The sequence below is a fragment of the Anopheles ziemanni genome, chromosome 2, assembly GCF_943734765.1.
Source record: "Anopheles ziemanni chromosome 2, idAnoZiCoDA_A2_x.2, whole genome shotgun sequence".
NCBI classification, from domain to species: Eukaryota; Metazoa; Arthropoda; class Insecta; order Diptera; family Culicidae; genus Anopheles; species Anopheles ziemanni.
The window spans coordinates 10884682-10909519 of record NC_080705.1 but is presented as its reverse complement, the minus strand read 5'-3'; the positions used below and the strand labels follow the sequence as shown (position 1 = coordinate 10909519).

Below are 24838 nucleotides of genomic sequence, written 5' to 3'. Positions count from 1 at the left end.
AAAGAGAGTGCGGAAAAGAAACTGAAGCCAACAAAAGAAAAAAGAAACACGACCAGAAAAATGGCGATGAAAATTGATACGTTTAATCTCATTAGGCCGAAACCGCCGGTCGATCGATTCGCGGCCAGACTACCTCCACCGCCATGGAGGTTTGAAAATCTGCGCCTTTCTGGGCTCGGTGGCAAATTGTTAAAACACCGGAAGAAAAGACTGCCCTGTTTGGCTGGCTTGTTTGTTGGAGGTGCTTTTTTTGCGTGGTGTGTAAGGGCTACCTAAGTCCGTAGACTGCGTTGGTTTTGTGGGTAAGAATCCATAAAACCAGAACATTATGAAACGCCCTACGTCTACCACAGCTAATGCACTCGGGTTGCTTAATAAATAAGGCGATTTGCCCTGAACATTATGTTGGTTACACAAAAGCCACCGAAGATCTTTATGAATCGGCTCATATTTCATGTCTCGAACAGTGGTTTATAATTCTGTAAATTTCGTTTAGAACTTCCTTAAACCTTTTAAAGACTTTTACCTTTTGGTTCAACGGTCCAAGTATTTGGAGTCGATTTATCTGACAATTCTCAATTAAAATAATTCCTTTTAATGTTTATCCTGATTTATTTTCTAAAATATCATTTTTGTTTCTTCTTGCGTTACAAACATTTTAGTTAAATTACATATTTTCTTGTGTTCCCTTTCTCTTTCAGATAACTTACAGACGAAGAAAGTGATCATTGGAAAGATATCCAGAGTGGATATTTGTCATCAACTCGTGGTTCTGGATACTATAAAAGCCGAGTGTAAACATTGTGCAAAAAAGTGTCGTGAAAAGCTCCCAAGTCGCGCGTTTGATGTGCGCCAGCATTCCCGTGCGTGAAGTGTCCAGTGCGCCATGGTGTGGCGGAGCGCGGTGAACGATGCGCGAACCAATAGCAACCGCACCAGCGACCGGGGCCACCATGTTCGGCATCTCGAACGCCCAGCTCGTGCAGCATTCGTTTAACGGTGGCTTGCCGCCGCTGAAGGCGGACAGTCCGATGCCAGCGCCGGCTGGGATCCTGCGCCCGGTCAGCCGTGCCTCGTCCGTGGGTGGAGGGGTAGCTGGTGGGACGCTCGGGTCGATGAAGTCTTCGAGCGGCGCAAGCAGCCCGGCGGCAAGCGTCAAGCGGAACAGCTCCAGCTCGAGCTTCGGCAGTAGCAGCGATCGACGGAGCGTCTTCTACACCGATCCGATTCCCGATTCCGACCAAAGCAGCCGGGTAAGCTTGGAGGGGGACTACTGAACCCCACGGGACTTTATATCTCTGTATCGCACTCTGCACGTTTGCTTCGAACGGGTGCATAACCAATGCGGGGATGCAAATGCCAAACCGCTAGATGCTCGCGATCGAGAAGATGATCGACTAATGAATCAACGTTGACGGCGTTGTTGCCGATAGGAGGAAAAAAAACACCCCAACGCGATCGTGCGCACCGGAGTGTGGAGAAGTACCGTGCGCCACGAAGTAGGTCCCGGTGAGGCGGACACTGGAACGAGCTCACGAAACTCCGCTACCGTGCATTGCCAATCGGTCGGTCGAAGCGGTGCTTCTTGGAACCACAACCGGGCCTTGATGCAACCATCGAGCAGATCTCGATTGGAAGATTGACCATTGTTCGGCAGCTTAGGAAGAGCGGCTCGTTGTACCGAATGCGAGCGTTACGCAATGGACGCTCTGGAACACAGTTACCGGTTTGTCCGATGGTTCCTTTATCCGCTTTTCCTTCGTCTGCCCAAGGGAAAAGTCGGTATTCGGCGTGTCGAATGGGCTCGTCCGCCACTTAGGGCTCTCCACTGGTCCAGTCCGTCGGATGGGAGTTATTAAGTGTGTGGAATACTAATTAGATTTTGGCAAGCAAAAAAACTCATTCCCGCCACGGCGGGCAGCAGACTTAACTCATCTTTACCGATGCAGAAACCGATTATGAAAGGAATGGTTACCGTTTTGTTACTCGTTGGCCACCGGTAAGGGTTGGCTTCCTTGCCCCAGACCGCGCAACGCAACCGAGGTTTAGCGTCGTTGAAGGCAATTAACTCCAGGGGATGGTTGGAACAGTTCATCTTATCCTGATGTTCCTAGGAAGAGTGCCGAGGGATGTTTTTCGTCATACTTGATAGCTTTTACACCGTACTATTGACCTGAAAACAATAGATAAATGTACCACGATGAGTTGGGTTGTGGAAGACGGACGGGTTGGAGATTGTAACAAATTGTAGATGTGTCTTTTGTAGCATTAAGATGAGTCATTTCGTTGTCGTAAACTATTTATCACCTATAAGAGGATTTGTTTTTATCTGACCACCTTCCGATGAAATATTAGAAACGAACGGTGTAACGCTTAGCTTTTTCGACGAATAGAAAGTGGTGTTTTGGAAATTGGGTCATATTTTAACATTTTTACAATCAACTGGCACTCGAGCAGTTCGTTAACCATCATGAAACAACAACCCTGTTGATGTCGTCAGTGTTTTAAATTTAAATGAAAATCCCCCTTTCTCTTGCGTGTGATTCGTAAGTTCCAATTTAATATATCTTGAACATGATGAAGAAAATTATGCGATTGTGAGTGTGCTCGTTTTATCACTTCTACCAACAACGGGCTAGTTTCGTTTTTGAGTAACATTTAACCAGCAACTTTCCCTTGTTTTCCTTGTTAGAAAATTTCATCAGCGCAAGTACCATCCGATGCTGGCGTCAAACTATTCACTCACAAACCGATCGATACACCGATCGAGAAGTAGTGCACGCATCATGCAGGTACCGTGCGGGTTTTCTTCCGATGCACAAATGCAGTGGTTCCATTTTCATTTACCCAGACTATTTAGTTCTTACCTTCGCCGTTGGCATTGTTTGCTCGTTAGGCAAATAGTGTTTCGTAAGACCCAACGCCGGTCGTGTAGCGATCGGTATAATGCACTAACAATGCCCTGGGAGATAAATGCAAAGTAGTTCACCAGTTTGATCGCGACCACGAGAGGCTTATGATGGCGGTGTACCGATGATACCGGAACCACTGAACTGTAACACCGCGGAACGAGCCCTGATGTAGGAAACGAAATCGAAAGTTGAGCTCGTTTTGTTTGGGATGTCGGAGCAGATAAGTGTGCACTACCGTCTGAGAGGCATGATGATGGCATCGGACGGAAGTCTTTCCTTCCCTTGGCTGGAAGAGCTTGATCGATGGGTTGTGGAGGGTCCTCCGGTTTCGACCTCCGGATTGCAAGTGGTAATAATCCACTCAGAGGTTGTTACCTAACAATATGGTCCCATTGTATTCGCGACTCTTGACGACTCGAAAGCAGAATGAAGTGGATCGAATAATAATGTTGAGACGAAGTTGAAAGGAACACTTGCTTCCTTGCTGAGGACAAGATGTAGGAAAACCTACTGCTAACCTCCTTGGACCTGCGTTTGAACCTGGGCTTATGAAACCAATTAAAAACTATGTCTATGACAAACGTTATGTTTCATTATGGGCATCATTTTGACCGTTCCACTCCACGTTGCGGGTATACGGATCGTCACCAACTTTGTGCGCACAATCCTTGGGATCACTTTATGGAGCTATTGTTACACAGAGCACAGAAGAGTTGAGTTCTTGCGTTCCATGTTTAGTCAATTTAAGAGTCGTGGCCTTCCGCCCGCGTATCATAAAACAGCGGGTTCAGGTGGGTTTTTACTTCATTTTCGTAATTTGCTCCACTCTTTGGGGCGCCACTGTCGGCTGGAGGCAGATAATTACGCTGGCGTAGATCAGCTTTGTTGGCAAGTTATTTTTCCTGCCTAGTGACATCCCATCTCAGCGGGATCTGGTGGTTCGAGGACATTCTCAAACAGCCAAAACCACAGTCTGAAGGCTGCCACATCCGGTCCGGAGTGGTTTGCAAGTCACATTGACATCTTCGATCCTCCACTTGGGGTCCACCCTCTGGGGGTCCTGACCCTCCCTTCTCCCACCGTAGCCATCATTAGTGATGTAAATTCGTGCTCATTGCCTGCCCACGGGAGGTCATGTACAACCGTACTCTGGCCACCATTTGCGAACGTTTATTTTCGTTACCACGACACTTCGGCCGGCCGGGTGGCGGGGGGATGGGAGCCCTTCGAGTGTCTCTGCACTCGTGCGCTTGCCAGGGTCACCACGGTGATGGCAACACGGTCGTCGCAGATTAATTACCACCGAATGGTAACTAACTCGAGCAGACTCTCGAGCAGACTCTCGAGCAATGTAGGCACGATGGTACTTTGCAGCACTTTGGGTGTACTTGTTGAAGTACTTTGCGTGCGCCGGGTCGGGCGTGCAAGATAAATGATCTACGGGTTGGAAAAGTTCACAGTGCAATGCCGCCGATGTTGTGTCGCAACGCTCGGATGTTCATATGCACGTTGAGCAGATGGTTGGTAACTTCGGTTGAAGTGGTTTGTATTCAGATGGGTTTCGAGGGCAATGTTTTGGACGCAACCGGGTATTGCAGAGTGAGCCAAAGTGTTTAGGTCTTAAGCATGTTGTCTGTATTTCAAATACACGACATTCAATAGGAATGTTTTACTCAAGTAGTTTTATTTTGGTTTTATATTTCACTGTCCTATTTATAGTTCTTTCTAATTTTTAGGATTTAATTTTTGAACAGAAACAAACTGTTACTGTTGTTCAAGTCTTATTGGAAATAAATGAAACTTCATCAATATTGTATCTTGGTTCTGTCATAACCTTTCTTAAGTAAGTCAAATTGTAACAAAATTTCAAATGTTCGGAAAAAGTTGTTTCCAAGTCATACCATCAAATTAATTTAAAATCTATACCTTTCAAATTCCATGTACAAATAGGAAATGAGGCTTTAGAAAACTGTTTTGTTTGTGTTTGAGCTTTACGTTATTTTATTTATTGAATATGGTCAAGCCGAATTTGTGCTTTATGCAAATATTTAACTTTTTAGCTACCGAGCTATTTTTCTAGGTGTGAATTTAGTTTAATTTTGTTTGTATTTCCTACCGAGTTATTTCACCTTTGTTTGTTTAAAACCATCTATAGCTGTTTCCTTTATTGCATCGTGGTTTAGATTGGTGTGAACAACCGCGCTTGCATGATAACGCTTGTCTGAGCCTGAGATTACGGATTTCGTTTGTCGTTTTTTGTTTCGGAACACCGGTTCGGGAAGGAAGGAACTGTGAAAAGCCAACATTCCATCGCCATAAAACCATGTAACGCGTGTTGTCTTGTGTCCAATCAAGGTAAATCCTCTTAGTAGATTTGGTCAAACGTATTGCACGGCAGCGCTAAGTTAGAGCTAATATAAAACACATACCGCATACACGCATCGGGGGTTAAATCATACTGTCGTCAGTTTCGGTCATCGCGAAAGGATAGATTTCCAGAGTGACACTTCGCCGTGTGTCACCGGCCGTGCGCAAAAGCTCATGTTCGTGCTGAAAACCCACGCTAAAACCACCATAAATGCCTACCGCCACGAAGCGTCCGCCACGGGTCTGGCGAGGGCCACCGATTGTTCCCGGATGGACATCGTTACCGTAAAAGGGGGAAGCCACAATAAATGGCGCTAAATGGACGCCATAAATCTACCCGGGCTGATTTGAGCGTTCGATATGATTCTCGGGTTTATTGGTTTATTTCTCTCGAGCGCTGGCGCGTCCGGTGACACGCCGGACGTTCGGTGTTGGTATTTTGGTGCTTGTTTGTGTTTTTTATCCCGTGTATTCAGCAGGACGTATGATTCCGGTGTGGTTGAAAAATTTCTCTTCAGCATGATGATTCGGATCCACCCGCCATGCTGGAATGCCTGCGGCGAGGAAGTTCGCCGGAACCGGAAGCGTGACTTTCTTGCAGAGCGGGGGATACACGCTTCCCTCCCGGAGGAACATTCCTCCCCCCCCCCCCCCCCGCCCCCTTGGTTCGGTGGAACTAACGGGAAAGAAAGTCCACGTGGAAAGTCCGGTTTGATGTCTTTCGTCTCGTGTTTTCGTTCCGATGCCTCGGATCGAGTTTCGAGTCATTGATGTTTCTTCTTCAATTTCGAACATTCCCTTCCCCTCCTCGCCCCTTGGTTCGTTCGTCTTTGGGGGCGCATCTGGCCGTGGAAGTGGAACCAATCACACTTAATTTCCGGTACTAATCGGTAAATGCTCCGTCCACTCCCCCGAGCGTGCCGGACCAGTCGGACCGGAAGGGTCGTTGATCGTGGAGCAACGGCAGCTACTGAGCTGCCCTGCCTGCCCTCAAGCCACCCCCTCCTCCGACGCCCGTTTGCGTGGCGTTTTGTACCGCCGATTGGAATTTTCAGTTGTGCCGGAGATTGCAAAGGTCTGCAGAGCATCTGAAGATTGAAATTGCCAAATTCAAAAATTAAAGAAAAAAAGGAAACCTTCCAAAACTGCATTGCCACATCTTTTGAGTCGCACATTCGTCGCGGTGGATGCGATATTGCGTGCCTTTTCCGGTCTTCATTCGTTGATGAAGATGGCCCTGCTGCGCCACCACCCCGGTGCGTCATTGGGTGGAAGCTGATAAAGCAAACCATTCGGTTGAGGAAAACGGTTTCACAATTGAGGTTTGAGCTTGGGAAATGATGTTTTTTTAGGTCTCGTCAAGATACCGTCAAGAGTTTGTTTCTCAAAATAAACCCATTATAATGTAATTTGTGATATTTCCAAATGTTTTCTCGTGACACAATATACAAAGAATATAACCTGCCTCTTCGACATCAAGCGAGAAATTCACATTGGCATAGATGCATGCTTAATGTGAGGCGAATTATTCTGCAAATGCTATGAAGTTGAGTGTGTACAATAAGAGCAGGTTGTTTGCTCATTCACCGAGTGAAAATCGAATGTTCCTTCCATGAATATCAACCGGTGGCCATTTTCACGGAATCGCATACGCATTACACACTATTTATTGGAAATAAAATAGTAGCGAAACCATAATCTTAAAAAAATAAACACAAATCCGTTTGTCGAACCAGCCAGCGAAGCTGGGAATAACCGTCTGAGACAATCGTTCGAGATAACGCTCAACATAATGAGATCATTCGGGTTTCTGGTATTAGCCGATGTGTATGTTCCATGGCAAACATAAACTGAATCTTAGAAAAATCTCACGTGTGAAACAATACTCACTTATAGGTCACCCGGCATGAAATTATTTTGCAAAAATGAGATTGCGTCATTTTTTTATCAGTATCGGCAATAACATTGCGTTATCGCTTAATACACATACTCTATATAAATACGTTCTTTTCACGTACTATCTTTAGACGGTTTTCAACATTCATTCTGATTGTGCGTTTAAGTGCTTTCAATTACAGCAATATTAAAGTCATGAATAATTCTAGTTATATATTAGTGCTGTGTTTTGGTGTGGTTTTATCAGCCCGGCTGACAATGGCTTTCTGTGATTTTGAGACGAAGCTGATGACAAAGCTGAACTACTTGCAAGACAAGCTGCAAGAGGTGGAGCAAACTTCGAAGTCAGCCATGGAGGTGATAGTTAAACCCTCAACAAAATTTAAGTGAATACCAGAAATTAAGAACAAATATGGTTCTTTTCAGCGAATTGAGCAACTTCTGCAAGACAAGCTAACCAAACATGGAGAGAATATCAGCGAAAAGATCAACATGGTGGATACTAAAATCGAGTGTAGAATGCACACAATGGAAGACTCTTTGAAAAAGGTATAGGAGAGTGCAATAGGTGCTGGAGATTCTGTCTTGAAAATCAAGCTGGTCGGATTTTATTTCAAATTAATGTTTGCTGTTTTTGCAGAGTGTGAGGACAAGCGAAGAAAATACACGAACCAAATTGGAAAATGTGACGAATCAGTTGATTTCCAGGATGGACAATATGCAGCTACAACTGTCGAATGCAACAAAAATCATCCAGGAAAAAACCCAAACTGAGCTCAAACTAGTTGAAGAGTACAAAAAAACTCTTTACATTGCGACAGATTCGGTGCGAACTATTAGCATGCAAAGCAAATCTAATTCTCAGTTGCTTCACATGATGCATCCAGTGAATTCATGCCGACAAGCTCTCAATGTGTCAGGGAAATACATGATGAAAATTGGCATAAATACCGAACCATTCGAGGTCTTTTGTGAGCAAAATAAATTCGAAGGAAGCTGGACTGTAATTCAGTATAGGTATGACGGTTCAGTCAACTTTTATAGGAACTGGACAGAGTACCGCAACGGATTTGGAGCTTTAGATGGCGAATTCTGGCTCGGGCTAGAATACGTGCATCAAATTACCAAAAACCGATCGCATGAACTGCTGGTAGAAATGAAAGATTGTCATGGAAACTACGGATACGCAAAGTACGACGAGTTTGAGATAGGGGACGAATCGGAGTTGTATGTGTTGAAGAAGTTAGGGGCACACTCAGGGACAGCAGGAGATTCGATGCGTAGCCACAAGAATCACAAGTTTAGCACATTCGATCGAGACAATGACCAACATGATGTAAATTGTGCTAAGATTTGGCACGGAGCCTGGTGGTACAACCATCACTGCTACAGTTCCTATTTGAACGGGCGTTATCGGAACATTGCAGATAATGGGGCGATAGTGTGGTACGGTTTTAAAAATGACTGGCGTATCATGTCTTACACGCGAATGATGATCCGTGATATCATTAACTAGCATAAACATAGAACGATCGACGCTACGATGGAACCTTTAATAATTTAATAATTGTTGTAACCGTGTTTTATTTTCTCACCATTTATATTGTCTATCAAAAATAACCGAATTCTAACTACTAAAATATGCTGATAGAAGCAATACTTGCTATGCAATGAAAAAAAAAAAAAATCATTAAAAATATTCTGTTTCATAGTAAAATGTTCGTTTTGTGTTCCATGAGAAAGCTTGTTTTAGCAATTGTGACCACCTTAGCGCCTCATCTGCTTAATATGGTGGTGTAGATGAAATTTTACTTTGATATGACTTCCAAGTACGAGTTGTGTTCAAATATATTTTCTTTCAACATGCATTTCATATTTTTTCGTACATGAAGTACGTTATGAAAACAATTCAGTCTTTTTAGGTATTGGTTAACGAACGTGCCTCAATGTTATCTTGATGCACACACTTTCTTAAATCAATGCAATTTTAATTGTCGCACTTTCTGAGTTGTATTTTTTCATTTTCATAAACAAAATACTCAGCTCAATCTAATGACTGGTGAAGAAGTGTTTGAAAATGTAGCGATTTCGGGTCCCCGCGTGGTTCCATTCGAAAGACTACTATGCATTCGTCACCCACGTTGGTCGGCGCAAAGAAGCATCCAACGTACATTTCCAAACCGTTTCGGTAGCATTGAAACCATCGAACAATGCGCTTTAACCGTGGTGCCGCACATTAGCATAGCTTGGCCGTAAATGTTTAGCCGAGCTGCCTGGTACTGGTGTCACATGAACGGCCGGCATCAAGCGCCATAATCGTCGCCAAGGCGGCTTACATTAACCCGACACGAGGTTCACGCTTCCCAGGCCGCACCGCACCATTCCTTCCACCCACGAAGCACCATCGTGTGCCATCGCTAATTAATATTTAACAGTTCAAGAAGAAAAATGTCAGCGTGACCTAACTCCCCGGCGTCGTCGGTGGCGGAAGGCTCCACTCTCTGCCTTTCCTGCTGGAGGTGGTGTAAGGTGCCTTCGGGATCCCCGCACCCAACGTGTCCACCGCGTCACCACCTAGTCGTGTGATCTTGATGGTTTCGTACGATCGTGTGCACCCAAGTGAAGGGTTTTCCATTTTCACGGATGAGGTCACGTTGGCCTTTTTATTTGTGGCTCGTTTCGGCCTTTTCGTGCAAGATTTCGTGTGAACGCGAAGACACACTGCAATGTCGGTGGCATTGGTGCCGAAATGGTGAACTAGTTCGCCAATCGTTTCACAACGCACGATTCAGCATTTCGCACTGCATGTGGCCCTTTCCAAAGTGGCCCGAAGAGGGTCCACCGAACCGTCCTTTTTCTTCCGTCCGAAGTGGGATGATCAAACGCGCCTGTGGCGAACGACCGGAACGAAGATTGCTCGATTAGGAGGTGCTCGACTTTTCTTTCGGGGCCGGCGTGATTCAATTAACGTATCAAATTACCTGTCACGGGCAAGAAAAGCACGTGTGTGTGTGTGTGATGAAATGGTGAAAACGATTTTCCTCCGCCTCGTAACTACGATAGTGATCGATGGAATGATATTTATTTCAGGCTTGAGAAAAGCCCCATCGAACGATCGAATTTTCCCGCTCCAAAAAATCAAAGGCTTGAATCCGTTTGAAATGCTGTCAGTTGTTTGGACAGTTCATACCGTCCAAACTGTGGCAACTATTTGCAAACCTTTCTCCCTCCGAAGGTAAATCACCCCATGCCTTCGACTTGCGCAAGGGCAAAACAACAACATCAGCGGGGGGTGTTTTGTTTTTGGCGTTGATCGATGGTGTTTAGCAACCGGTCCATGATGGATGGCTGAAGATCGTCGTGGTGGATCAACCAACCAGTGCAGTGTCGGAAATGTCGGGGGATCGACAAAACGGCGTAGCGTCAAATTTGCTCTAATAAATGTATCACGATTCTCGACGGATTTAAGTTTCCATTCGAACCGATGGGAAATGTTCCGGCCGTGTTGCGAATTCCTTTTTTTTCCTTTTCTACAACTCCATGCGTGGGCGATCGTGGTCGTCATCTCGGGGCTCGTTACCAGCGCCATAAGGTCGTGCCGTTTTGGGTTTGGCATTTGCAGCTACTCACCTTTAACCACCTCCTGATGGCGGCGGTTCGCCCGGAAAGCACGAACCAACCCAGCGCAAGATTGCACAGCTAACGACCAACTGGTTTCGCAGCTGGCAAAATGGCGCAAAGAGCAAAACGGAGGAAGGAACGTGAGCGATTTTCGTAGGCGGAGGACACGCGGCCAGCCGCCATCTTCGCCTCGCGAAGGTCCGATCTCTTCCCTCGGCGCACGGTGTGCGATTGTTAATTGCGTTATTATGTTAATTAGTTTCTTCGTATTTCATTCGTCCAACCGAAATCGTGGGTTCCGAACGCATGGGCGCCTTTCGACGGCGCAGGTGACACTGGTTTTACTTTCACAAAATAAAGCAAAAAGTTCTTCGTTTAAATGGTTTCAATTAGCAACACCGTTACGACAAAGTGATCTTGAAAAGGCACCTTTTTGTGCTATGTTTAAATTACTATCTGATCGTATAAACTCTCCCTTTCTCTCAATCCCGAATTGTTCAAAACTCCTTCCTTTATTTTTCTGTACCCGCAAATCTATGTTGAGATCTTCAGGAGGCACTTACCCTAAATTAACATTTACGGAAGCATGTTTAATGTGATACTAATTTGTGACCTTCTTGTCCGTAGCTTCCTCCCACAAAAGAGGCCCTTTTAAGATCGATCAACAACCGAAAGCAAACCGAGAGCAACCTCGGTATCATTTTCATATCATATTGCGATCGTGTGATTGTTGTAAAACGATCCCACCGCTCCGGGGCCCATTTGCTTCCCTCCCTTGGTCCCTCCCTCTCCCGTTGGCAGTGGACCATTTTCCGGCTTGATTGATCGTTGAAATGTCACGGTCAGCTGTGTGCTGGATCGTTGTTTGGATGATTAAAATCACAACCTTGTCGTGCACGAACCGCCCATTATGATCCTCCCTTCGGTCTGTGTGTGTGTGTGTGTGCTTGTGAATTTATTTTTTGGAGATTGCCACGCTATGAATACCCAAAGAATGTGCCCTTTGCGTTTTGGTATTTGCTGGTGAGTGGCGAGCACACCCAAGACATCTCTTCAGACGTGAGAATTGTCTTTTCATTGTTTTCCACCGGATCTTGTACTGTTCGCAGGCCAACAAAACGTTCTCTGAATTTAGTACGGTCCTATCTGGGAGCTACTGGACAGGAAATGATGGGGCCATTTACACGTTCGTCTAATTTAATTATGACTCCGGAGAATTATGCCGCCTATCGGAGACGACAATCTGATTTGGATTCCGGGCAAACCGGCTCGACTCCGCTCGAGGAATTGCACCTAATAAACTCGTGTCGATTCAGGCTTCGATATCCCATCGGGGATCGGTGATGGACAGGTTTACGATCGATGGTTAGAGATTGGATAGCAGTCTGACTTTGCAGTTGATTGGCAGGAGCGAAAAATTGCTTCAAAGTCCCTGAGCTGGATTTGTGGATTTTATATCGTTTCATACCGTGGGACCATTCTCGGGACCTTTTGGGACAGATTTTGGAGGAAATTATTGCAGCCTAAAACATTTACTTAGGCACGCGGTACCAACGCAACTTATGATCATCAATTAACGGTAAACATGGAGCTCAACGGTTGGATGATTCGAACTGTTTAAATGTGTCTTAATAGATTACACGCCGACCGAGAGATGAGGATTAAGGTCGATTTTCCCCGTCATCCACCCCCTTACGAATTCGTGGCCTCTCGGGGTTTTTTTTTTACTTCGTATTATTACGAAGCGAATCATTTTGAAGCGCGCTTTCAATTCAATTCAGCCCGATTCGTGACGATCGCTTAAATCTCGGCGCACGCTTAAGCGCCTGTCAGAACCTGTGCCCTAAGCTTGGACCGGCTGTCAGCTGGCTCGACGACAACACAGCAACGACGACCCTAATTCTCATCGAATCGTGACTGAGCTGGGGATCGTAAAAGGAAAAGAAAGCCTTCTTCAAAGTGTACGCTCGCTTAAGACCTTCGATTTTTCTGCGATTGTTCGCCGAGCGTGCACTAAAGCACCGCACGAGAACGGTTTGCAGGTTTTCATCAGGCGGTCAGAAGCCCATTTTCAGTGAAGGTAGTTGACAATCTTTTACATTCCCTTCCCCTCCCCCCGGGGATGATCTCTTCGCGATGGAGAAAATGAGTCCCGTTTTGGGAACGAATCGAGCGATCGTGAGTTGAGTTTGAGGTCGCTCCGAAGGCTCGGCAGGTGGCTCGATCAGGTCCTGGACCATTTGGGAAAGGGTTGAGAGAGGGGGAGAGGGAGGGTTCCTGATCATCTGACAGATGGTGCTGATTGGGATATCCCGTGGGGATACACAGGGGGCGCGATCGGAAAAACGGTGCTTTTTACTCACGACGATCATCGTTAAAAGACCCCTTTTGACGCTCGAACGGCAGTTTGTTGAGTTCCACTGGGGGTCTTCGATTTGGGCAATTCGTCGGCGGTGAGGAAAGTTTTGGTTTTCCTCCTCCTCCGTCCTCCCTCTCTCTCTCTCGCTCTCTCGCGCGCAATAAATGTGAAACGCGCCGAGGCCCAGCACGTGATGATCTTCGATCTTCGGAAACGAGAGTCGTCGAGGAGCCAACGACCGGGCTCCCCTTTCGTGCCTTAGGAATTACCCTGTACCCTTTGTCCGTCCCTCCGACTTAACCTTCTCCGCAGTCTCCGAGGGGTAGTATGAGATGCAACGGGGTGGGGGGGGGGGGGGGGGGAGGACTAGACTAATTTGAATAATGTTCAGCCTCACCTTTTGGCCAGCGCGGAGAAAACTCTCTCTTTCGTTTGGGAAACAGGCAGAAACACCAGATGGTCGCGGATCGTCCACGCGCCACTCTGATGGTGGTATACACGCATCAAATCTTCAAGACCTCCGGGAGGCGCCTCTCCTTGACGTGTGTGTGTGTGTGTGTGTCTTGCACTACGATGAAGATGACGTTGAACAGCTGTAGCCGGGGATGCTGAAGTCCGCGTGCGACTTTCGTCGCATACCGGTACCGGTGTTAGGCGCGGACCGGAGGGACATGCGAGGATCATCGACACCGTACGTCACGCCGGGCGGTCTGGACGTCGTTTGTCTGGCTGGACCAGGCTCAAAGGCTGGTCAGAGGTAGAGGAACACAGAGGGGAGAATCAGGTAGAAAACCAGTATCGAGGTGAGATAAAATATCTATCAACAAATTAGAGGGTTCCTAACGGGGGGCGAAGAAGGGAGAACCGGGTGGTCGAAGATGTCTGCGCACTGCTCGGGGGTCCGCCTTAATCTTTCATCGCTCGATCGCAAGGCAGTCGGCAAAGTCTCGTCCGTTGCGCGCGTGTTGGCGAATGGAAAACTTGTCCATCCACATTCTTCATTTGCGTACGCGCCGTCTGGAATGGGCTGCGCCTCCCCGGTGGACGAGGGGAAGACGGGGGGCGACGATTGAGATGGAAACACACATCCGTGCAAACACACACTCACTCACTACAACTTAATGGTCAAACTTTGTCCACGGTGGACCGGACGGAGAGCAGCGAGCAGGAGGCAGCGATCGTAAACGGCTTTTCCGTCTTCTCCCGAGCAATGACATGCGCTGCGATCGCCTTCCGCTTAATGCGCATGCTTGAACGTCCAAGTTCAAAGTCAAAAAGGGTTCGAAAGCGGCCATCCCGCTTCACGGTGTGATACGGTGGCACGTCTCGGTTGACTCCGTTCCGCCTGTCTTGTCGCTGGCTTCGTGCTTAAGCGTACGTCTTGGGTGCGCAAATTAAAAGACGATTGAACCCGGGTTCGACCACCGTTCGACGCTTGTGATTGCACGAGACGGGGGGGAAGCTGCGAAGCCGGCAAACGGAAACGGTGCGGGAAAGCCAACACAACCAACTGTCCGTTCGAGAGCTGCGGCTGTTTATCGGCCGGTTGTCATTGGAAACGGACGGTGCGGGTGCTTCCATGTCGCTGCCGGTCGCAAGGAGCTCGACTTCAGGCACGTGTGGGCCTCCCGGGAACGGAAACGCAAGTCAGCACTAATTTCTCTTCCGTGGCCTGTTGATTAAGGGAGACCGCCATAAAAGCAAACGGACGAACGGGCAATTCTTAGGGCGTTGTCTTCCTTCCCGTTGGAGGCTTTGACCGGAGGTTTTGTTTGTTTTCGTTTTAGACACCCGAAATATCGAAAGCAGATGTGTCGAACATTCGAGGTTTGCGGAGCCATGATTTTCGTTTCGTTTAAAGTTGAGCATGTAAAAACATATTAGTGAATTTATAATATTGGTAGTGAGATTTAATCCATTTTTAAAATAATTACTGAGATCTAATAATTAAATATGGTTTTTTAAGGGATTTAGTTATGTCTTTCTTTTTTTTTCAAATAATTACTGAAACCTAATACATAAATATGGCTTTTTAAGGGGTTTAGGTATGTCTTTCTTAATGTCTTAAAAATTTAGAAAAAAATTGTTTGAAAAACAGTCCCAATAGCAAACTATAAGATCATCTTGTTTGACTCTTCGTACGTTTCAATATAGAATAATACTTCGTGAATATGTTGATAACGTTTAATTTGGTAATATTTTTGCTTTTTCTAGAATGCTTTTTGCAACTTACATCTAATACTTCAATGTTTTAGATTGGAAACAATTTTTAATTAACATGTGAGTATATTTGACAACGATGTTTTAGTCCCTACGTGTTGATAAAATACGAGGTCATACGTCAAAGAAGAAGATGACGTAATACAATATACTATCTTTTAAAAGCATGATATCCGCCAACGATCCAATATTTTGCCATCCCTGGTTTGCGCCCTTGAAACCTTTGGCAATGGCTTGGGGCGCAATGTGGTGCAGACTTTATTTCTCCACGCGCGATCGGATCACATCCCATCCGTGCTGGGAAAGGAGTCTTTGGATAGTAAAACCAACAGGCAGAAGAAGACGAAGAGCGGTAACCTTCACCGGACACCGCTTTGGCTATTAAAATTAATTTAAAGGTGAAATTTTGCGCCCCGCAAGCGTAAGGTCGAGCCACGGAGAAATTGGAGCGATTAGTCACTTTCGAATGGGTTTGCCTTTTACAGGCTACCTTCGAGTAGTCGCCGCCGTCGCTGGGGGATTTTGCATTCGAGCCTAAGGGTTGTAAATGGTGCACGGTCAGCATAAAAGGAGTGAGGAGGAGGAGGAGGAGGAGGAGGAGGGGGGGGGGAGGCGGAGAAAAAAAAAGAAATGGTGTGTTTGCGTAGTGGGTTTATTTGCGTAGCAAAAACCCTCTAAGCGCGGGGAAGCAACATACGGGGCCCGTAATGACCCGTCCGCACTGTCACGTTTCACAATCGAAAGGAAAAATAGGACACACGTGTGCTGCATCATCGGATCCGAGGATGGCAGGCGGTCGATGAGGGTTTTCTATGGGTTTGCCGTGAAAGTGGTGCCACCAAACCCTTGTTTGGAGAGGTTTAATTGACAGGGCGGTCTAATTGGTCTCTCGACACACAACGGTTTTGTTTTTTTTTGAATCATTTTAATTTCAAGGTTTCTTCGTTCAATTTGCGTGTAATCGTTAAAGCATGCAACCGAAAATAAATGAAAATAATTTATTTTCATTCAACCGCCATAGTGTTTTCCTATTTTGAATGTGCGCACATAAAATTTGTAAATTTTAAAACATGTGTCGATAAAAAGACTGGTTGAACTATTTTCAATAACACCCTAGGCCAACAGGGCCGCCCCTCCCCCGGGGGTGGCTTCATGTTCGGTACACATACACCACCGAACAATGCCCATTCAGCCATTCCTTCCGCGGTTTGGCACGTCGAAACACTTTGTTTCTCTCCGCGCGGCATCGGGTGGCAAAAATAAGCATTCCAAGACGAATAGAACGAAACGCGATCGCTTACAAAGGCGTTCAGGAAGCGGAATGGAGCCGTTTTAAGGGTGGCTTTTTGTTCTACCCTGGGTGGCGCGCGAAGGGCGGACAATATCGGGGGCAAGTCACAACACATGGCGCACCATTTGTGCGATGTTTTCCGATATGTCCGACTCTAGAAGCTGCGAAAATTTGTGCCACAAAAAGGGGTTTTGACGCGGAATGAAACGGTCACATACAATGGTGGAATTGTTGGTGCAATAAATGAAAGAAAATGATTGCTTTCAAAATGCTTCCAATCGATGGTTCACAACGTTGATGGCAAAGAAAAATACAACACAGTTTCTCGTTTGTGTATGATCAAGTGCGGTGTATGTTTTTGTACAGTTACTTCACGGAGAACAAGTTCTCAACGCCACGTGGTCTCATTAGGTAAATCCGAAGTGTAACACGCAATGAAACACATCGAAGCAGTTGAAACGCAACCTTTACCACCGCTTTTTTACAATTGTATAGGTTATTTACATGCATTAATACGCCTTGGAAAAGGCACCTCTGCTATCTCTTCCTCCTCTCGATCCCACCGAGTCCGAAACGGTGGGAAACTCGATCCATTCCGCAAATCTCGCGTTTCCCATCGTGAGGTGTCGTGTTCATGACGTCGTTTGACATCATTCTGTTAGGGGTGCATTTGATCGCTGAATTTGAATGTACTCGCCCCGCACACAATTGCTCGTTCGCGTTATCAGCGTGCTCGTTTTATTTACATCTTTTTTTACCAGCGCATTTGATCAGCAGCTATGATTGAACAGTTAAAAGCAAACTTTTCTCTTACACAATGATGCGCATCCGCGGTTAGGCGAGAAGTTCACGACCGAGCGTTTGATTCCTCGCACTATCGCCTTGTTATCACTTGTGCGATGCACAAACAGATGCAGGTGCAGGCATTGTTTGCGTTTTTCAGGTGACTGAAATTATTACGAAATTTATTAATAGGTTTTTCTCCGCTAATGGAGGTGATTATAAGAATGAATAATAGATGTACTTGGTGGAAAGACGTTGTTATAATTTCCTTGTCTATTTGTGCTTTTCGGATTACATCTCTTACTGAACGCTTAGCTAGTAAACTTTGCTTGAATATGTTTGTTGGGAAAATTCGAATTTGCAATACCTTCCAACTTTAGATTTTGCAAATTGTGTCCCGTCGCACTAATCGGGCTTAATTGAGGACAACAATTACAGCAGTAAGCAAAGTAAGAAGGTCGAACGTGTCCGCAATACCTTCGCATTTACCTAATTGTCATTCGCGGCAGACACGTATGATATCTTTCTTCGATAAGTATCGATCAACTGGTACAGGAGGGGAGTTCCGCTTGTGCTGCCTCAATCAATTAGCGTCTGGAGTGATTTCTTTAAGAAGCGTTCGTTTTTTGGTTCGGGAATACCCATATTGCATCACGGTTGGTTGACGGATCTTGACGTGCATTCAAAACACGTTAGGTCAGCACTAGAAGTGAGTGATAACAATGTTTGGTGCATGGGGAGAAGCTATTTCCAATGATCGTTTGAATATTTTTATTCAATGGGAAAGTATGATTAGTGCATAGTTATTATTGATTGGTTGAGACAAAGCGTTTAGAATACTAGGGGATGTATTTATTTTTCGTTTTAGTTTGAGCGAAATTTATTCCGTCTATTCAATGTAAATTGCAAAAATACTTAGATGTTTTTATAAAAATATTATCTTTCTTTACTCACATCTCAAAACATACATTGCAATACCTCGGGATAAATATAAACAAAGATAAAAACGTCTGGACCCGTTGAAGATAAGAAATGTTACTCACATTTAAAGATTAGTCACCTTGCGCTGGAAAATTTCATCTTCCGATCGCTTAACTATTCAATTGATGCCTATTCCCGACACACGAAGGTACCTTCCATATATTGCTTTGGCCCTGGATTACACTCCCGGGAGATAAAGGGGATATTAAAGGGCCGTGACGTTAATATGATAAACAGGTCCGGTGAATATTGTTCGGAAAATTATTGAGTACCAGGTAATTTCAGTCGGGGGCAGCGGAGTGGCGTAGTGAGTTCGATAGCGTGAAGCGTATCGTTTATCGATTAAGAAGCTCGCCTGCCAACCGATTGATAAAAATATACCCGATAATTGTTTCACACGGTATGGCTGTGCTATCTACCGTATGCTGGGTGATAACTGGGCGGGTTTCGGTACGTGATGGTGCAAATATTTGATGACGGGAATGATAAAAATGTCCGAGGTGACAAACAAGTGTGAGGGGAAGCGGAACCCCCACTTGGAAGGGACGTTTTGATAATGAAAGTGTCTTCGACCATGGACCAGTGTTTAGTGAAAAGTGAGGCAGCGAACAACCTTGTTCGTTCTCGGTACTTGTTTGGCAGAAGACACATATTTTTCAACGCATTAAAGTACTTCACGTTTGGGCTACGTGTACTGAAAAGTGAAATCATCTCTGTGGGCATAAAAATCAGTCTTGCGAAGGGTAATACGTTGTGTAAAAGTGGTGTAAAAAGAGTTTAATATAATTTTTTGTTTGCTGTAAGTGCTTCGCTTTCGCTTTTTGTGTGGTGGTATGTTGAAAATCCCGATGCGATGCATTTTCTTACCCATCAACCGCGCTATACAGCATCCAATTCGCTAATGCTTCCCACGTTTGTACACTTTTAGCTATAGTGCCTTCTACTGAGCGTGAACCTGGGCAAAGGGCCGATAGTTGGAGAAAATTAATATTGATTAGCTTGAAATTGAAATCATTCCAACCATGGGCAAGGGAAGGGGGTGGAGGTGATCCACAAACACGTCCGTACGATTATTCACTCGGCCGTGAGATATCGAACGGATTTCGCTTTCAGTGGGCTGCACTTTTTGAGCATACACTTTTTTTCTGTGTTTGTTGGTTGCCTTTTCTCGGCACTTTGCACTTCCGCTTTCAACCAGAGGCAAAAAACAGTCTTCATGTTACTATTAACTAATGGAAATTACATGTTTTTGCCTGGCACTTTAATAAAAGCAAAATATTTATAAGCAACGAAATTATTGGTTGAGTTCAGTGTACTTTGTGTGAAGGAAATAGTCCTAGTCTAATACTTACAGATATTTTTTTTTATTTGTATTAATCATTTCCAGATGTTTTTTTTATGGTAGAGTTCTGTTGACTAAAATTTTAATCATTTTTGTGATACAACAGAGTATGAACATATGAGTTAAGCTATAGTAAAATCATCTGCTGACTTCATTATGTTAGACGCTGTCCTCAAGTACTTTTTAATATACTGCCTGGCTCAACAGTTTGGCTCCATTTCATGAAAATAAACTTTCCGGTGCTTAGCACTTTGTCCAATGCCGTACGCCTGGTGTTATAAACTTTATCGGTAGCACGGAAGTAAAAGAGAAAGAGAAAAAATAAATGAACCAACGGCAGCGGAAAAGCCAAACAACACTTTTAATCCTGCATAATTCCCATCAAGTGAAGTGAGCAATAAATATGCTAATGGATGGGTGGATGATATTTTCCAGCGAAAAAAACCGGGGCCCCTAGAACACGTGCAATGAAAAATGTATTAGAAAAAATCCCCAACGGTTACAAGAGGAGAGAGAATAGTAGAAGTTTTCCATAAGCGTTTGAACGAAGGAAGAGCGGGTTTGAAGTGGGTGGTTGAAGGGAGTAATACTTGAAGCGTTGCTGGGAGGGAAGTGTATCGTTTAGGTTTCATTTTGTTTTCCCGCCATGTTAAACGCGTTTTTTAATTCTTTTTTTTTCGTTTTCCCCACGACAGACAACGGAAGCCACCGGTGGAAAGTACGATGCGATGACGAATGACGATAGCTGCTCGGCTTCGGATGCCGGCCACAACGTGGTCGCAATGGCCAACAACGATGGGGATGCGATCCAGCACCAACAGCAGCAACGGAAGCATGCAAAACAGCAACAGCAGCGCCAGGGGCTGCGGGACGAGTCACTGCGACGGTTGGTCGATGGGCAGGTGCGGCGCAAACAGCGCCCCGGTAGCGCCATCCTGGAGGGCGTCATCGGTCCGAAGGCCCACCTGAAGCTAGTCAGCCAGGAGCTGGAGTGGGAGCGCAAGTTCCGCGACGACCAGCTCTCCCGCATCCTGAAGGCGCTGATTGCATTCGAGACGCGGCTAAAGAACGAGCAAACGCGCATCAAGCAGCAGCTGTACGAGAAGGATGACGTTATCAACCGGCAGAACTGTACGATCAATCGGATGAAGCGGAAGCTGGCCGCTGACGAGGCGGCCGGGACCGGCAGCGACGATGGGGAGGAGACGCCGGGAGCCATCGACGAAGTGGCCCAGTACTGTCCAAAGTGTCGTAAAAACTACTACCGGCTCGAATGCCGCACGAACGGTACGCAAACGTTCCAGTACTGCCGGGAGGATGGTGCGGAGAGTGTAAATACGGGTAAGTGGAGGGACGGTCGGAGAGGCAGTTGGTAATGGAATTCTACATCTTCACCTGTGTTTTTCCTCCTGTTTTTTTTTTATCGGCCGGGATAGAAAACTTATCCCTTAACAGCGTGGAGTACGCTTCGTCGAGCGAGGAACAGGAATCATCGCTGTACGTGCGGGCAAACTCGTTCAAAGATGCCCGCCGGAGCCGGAAGTACACGAGCAAGCGGTCCTACCAGGGCTACCAGCAGCGTGGGACGGCGTCGCGTGCCAGCAGTTTCAAGAGCAACGCTTCCGGGCCGACGACCGGCCGGACGCTGGCGAAGCTGACCGAGCGCAACGAAGGGCGGGACGCGATTCGACTGCAGCGCGGCGGTACGGCGGCGGACGACGGCACGGAGAGTGGCCACGAGGCGTACGTCAATATAGAACCAAATGCGAATGTGCCTAAAATAGTGATCTACGAAAACTACGAGAGCGACAAGGAGAACAAACGGTTGGACCAGAACCAACGTCACCGGGAGTGCAACAACTACGACAACGTGGAACCGTACTCGAACCGTATCGACACGCTGCACGGCATAGCCGGGCGGGGGGGCAGCTCGGGGCGGTTCGGCAAACAGCATGCCGACGGACGGAATGATTACCATCTGGCGTCGCCGTCGAAGCGGGGCAGCGTCGATGGCAGCGACCAGATGGAGCTGGACGATGGGACTATCTTCTACGAGGCCAACACGAGCGTCAGCAATAACCAGGCAAAGTACACCGAAGGGATGGAGATGAAGCAGACGATTGAAACGAACGACGATTGGTATGCGAGCGCGAGCGATATGGAGGACTCGGATACGGCCCTTGGCAAACCGTACAGCAATGCCGCCGTTAACCCGGTGCTGGAGTGTGTCAATCAGGTAGGCAGGAACCCTCCTTACCACCCATCGTTTTGGTTTTCCGTTTGGCGAATTTATCACCGTTCAATTTATTCACTTCCTTCGCAGATACTTCTTCAACAATCGATGGATGGTTTTGGAGATAGCAATAAAGACACGCCCACGAATGGTGACGGCAATGCGGTGGAGGAGGAGGACGAGCTGTACATTAAGGCGCAGGAACCAGCACCACCACAACAACAACCGCCACCAGCGAAGGAACCATCCACGGCCGTCCGCTCGAAGCGCGTTCACTTTTCGACCCAGAACAGTATGGTGCAGGTACCTCGGATAACGCTTCAAGCGACACCCGGCCCAACGCTGGGAAGCACCGGAAGTGGCAATCGGAAGGACGATAAACTTTCGCCCACCTACGAGATTCAGAGCATCTACAGCAACGAGTACGAACCGATTGGATCGGAGCAGAACTCCTACTCGAACTACTACGTTGACATGGAGTCGAAGCTTGGTTCGGAGGATCGCGAACGGGAGATGGCGTTGGCGGAGAAACGGAAGACACCGCCGGCGTTGCCACCGAAACCGGCGAACCTGTTGAAGCTGCAGCAGCTGTCGAAAACGAATCAACAGCAGCGCGGAGGTGGTGGTGTTCTGATAGGAGGAGGGTCGGCGTTGAAGGGAACCACGCGCCATGCGACATCGTCCGCCCAGAGCGATATCGTTGAGTCCGAGCCGGATTACTGTTCCATCAGCGAGATACAGGATTCGGTGAAGTGTGTCCAGATTGTGGCGGAGATACACAAGGACGCGTGCGAGGACGATTACTCCATCGTGGATGAAGAGGAAACGGAGCCGGTGGTGGAGAAGAGGCAACAGAATGGAACAGAAGCGGCGTCAGATGAGAAGCTGGTCGAAACTGGCGGCAAGAAAAGTTCGACGGAGCTGGAAGAATCGTTTGCCGACGTACCGAAGCTACCGAACGTGGCGGAAATAGTGGTACCACCGAAGAAGGATTCACTGAACAAGTTCATCAGCCAGGACAACTACATCACGAAGTCGTCGTCGTCGGGAAGTAGTACCTCGAGCGGGAAAGTAATGCTTGCGTCCGGTGTCATGCCGAGTGGCGGGTCGGTGCAAACGACACCGAACAAAAAGGACGGCGAATTCCGCGAGCAGCTATCGGAGATCATCGCCGAAATCAACAAGCAGTCTCCGGCCATCCGTACAGCCTCGAAGAAGCAAATTCCGGTCAAGGATCTGGGTTCGCCGTTCCGTGGCGTAAGCCAAATCCCGGGTGTAGCGTTTCAGTCGAAGTTGAAACCGGTCGACAAGCTCAGTTTCCTTTCGAAGGCAAGCTCCGGGTCAATACCGAGCCTAAACCACCATCACCACACACCGAAACTGACCACCATCACCACCACCACCTCCAGTGCGATCGGACGGCCAGCAATAAAACCCACCCTGCTGAAGTCGTCCCTCTCGACGAAGGCACTGTCTAGTACGAACCTTTCGCTCGGGAATAATCTGAACCAGTTCGGTAGCCCGGTCAAGTCGGTTTCGTACATTCCCAACCTCAAGTCCCTGAACGCGACCGGTCCGCTATCGGGCAGCGTACGAGAGAATGGTGGAAGTTCTAGCGTCGGTTGTTCACCGGTAAAGTCTTCCCCACCGGTGAAGAAAGGACCAGAAAGGGTTACCGGTACACCAGCGGTAGGTGGTGGCACCCCGGCCTCATCCACTCCGGTCATCATAGCGGAGGATAGCAAATTACCCATTCAAGCGGAGTTTGATTGGTATAATTTGGACGCCGAGTATGGCAAATCCAACCAACCGGACGTTATCGTTGAGGCGGACCCATGCACACCCGGTAGTGAACCACCGACCGGTGCTGGGACACTTATCGAGGGGGATACCACCAGTCAGGTTAATGGGACGCAAGGTTCGGTAAAGGGCGCTCACAACAAATCGGGCGAAACCCCCAACGGAGCACATTCGAAGGCGACCGAAAGGACGGTCGGAAGTGCGTCGGAAAATGGTAGCGAGTGCCACGAGGAGGAGCTTGAAAACGTCGAGTATAACCTGGACGAGGAGTACAAAAGCATTGGCCCGATCGTACCACCGCCGGACATTATTCAGAAGGGAGGCGGCAGCATCCACCAAGTACCACCCCCGTTGACGCCGCCGAAGAACGGTAAAATTCCCTACAACAGTTTATCGTTCAAGGAACTGATGCAACTCAACGAAACGCCCAAGATTGGGCCGGAAAAGGGAAAAGCGAAGACGGCGGGCCCGACCGCTGGTGGTGGTGGTACTGGGGGGACGGAGAATGGGGGACCGACCACCGGAAACTATGAACATTTCCTGGACGACTCTGGACTTTGCTCCAAGCCGATCATATTGCCACGGAAGAAGCGTGTCTATTACTCGGGACCGTTCGTGTGAGAAAGCTTGTTTACCGTGCGTGTGTGTGCGCGTGTTTGGGTTTGTAATTGTTGGCAAGCTTGATCCGGCTAATGGGTTATTTGTTGTTCGATTTGTAGACCTTGAACAAGTTCGCTTCCGATTTGATTACTCTATCGTTCGGACTTTTAGCAGGATTATGATGCCTTGCCCGAGAGGAAGCCCTTTTGAAAGGAATATAAGCTTATGCTTACCTTCGTACAAGAACAATATTTCCAGTGTAGTCGTATTTCAAAGCTGGAAGGCTTTGTAGAATCGCAATCCGATTGCTAGTAAATAGAAAGACGAAACAAAACCATCCCTAACAAGTTTTGTTTCCATTTCGGTTCAATTGCGCCATTTGCAATTGAAACATGATTAACATGAGCGTTACCTTTTCCCGGATGAAAAGGTG

General features: G+C 47.0%; 1 protein-coding gene across 1 annotated transcript; it reads left to right on the top strand.

Moving 5' to 3' along the window:
* The first annotated feature begins 911 nt into the window (after positions 1-911).
* On the top strand, positions 912-24426 carry LOC131282752 (uncharacterized). The gene is made up of 4 exons (XM_058312289.1): positions 912-1253; positions 20468-21113; positions 21209-22008; positions 22096-24426. The coding sequence occupies exons 1-4, from the start codon at positions 912-914 to the stop codon at positions 24424-24426; spliced, it is 4119 nt and encodes a 1372-aa protein (XP_058168272.1).
* The last annotated feature ends 412 nt before the right edge of the window (positions 24427-24838 follow it).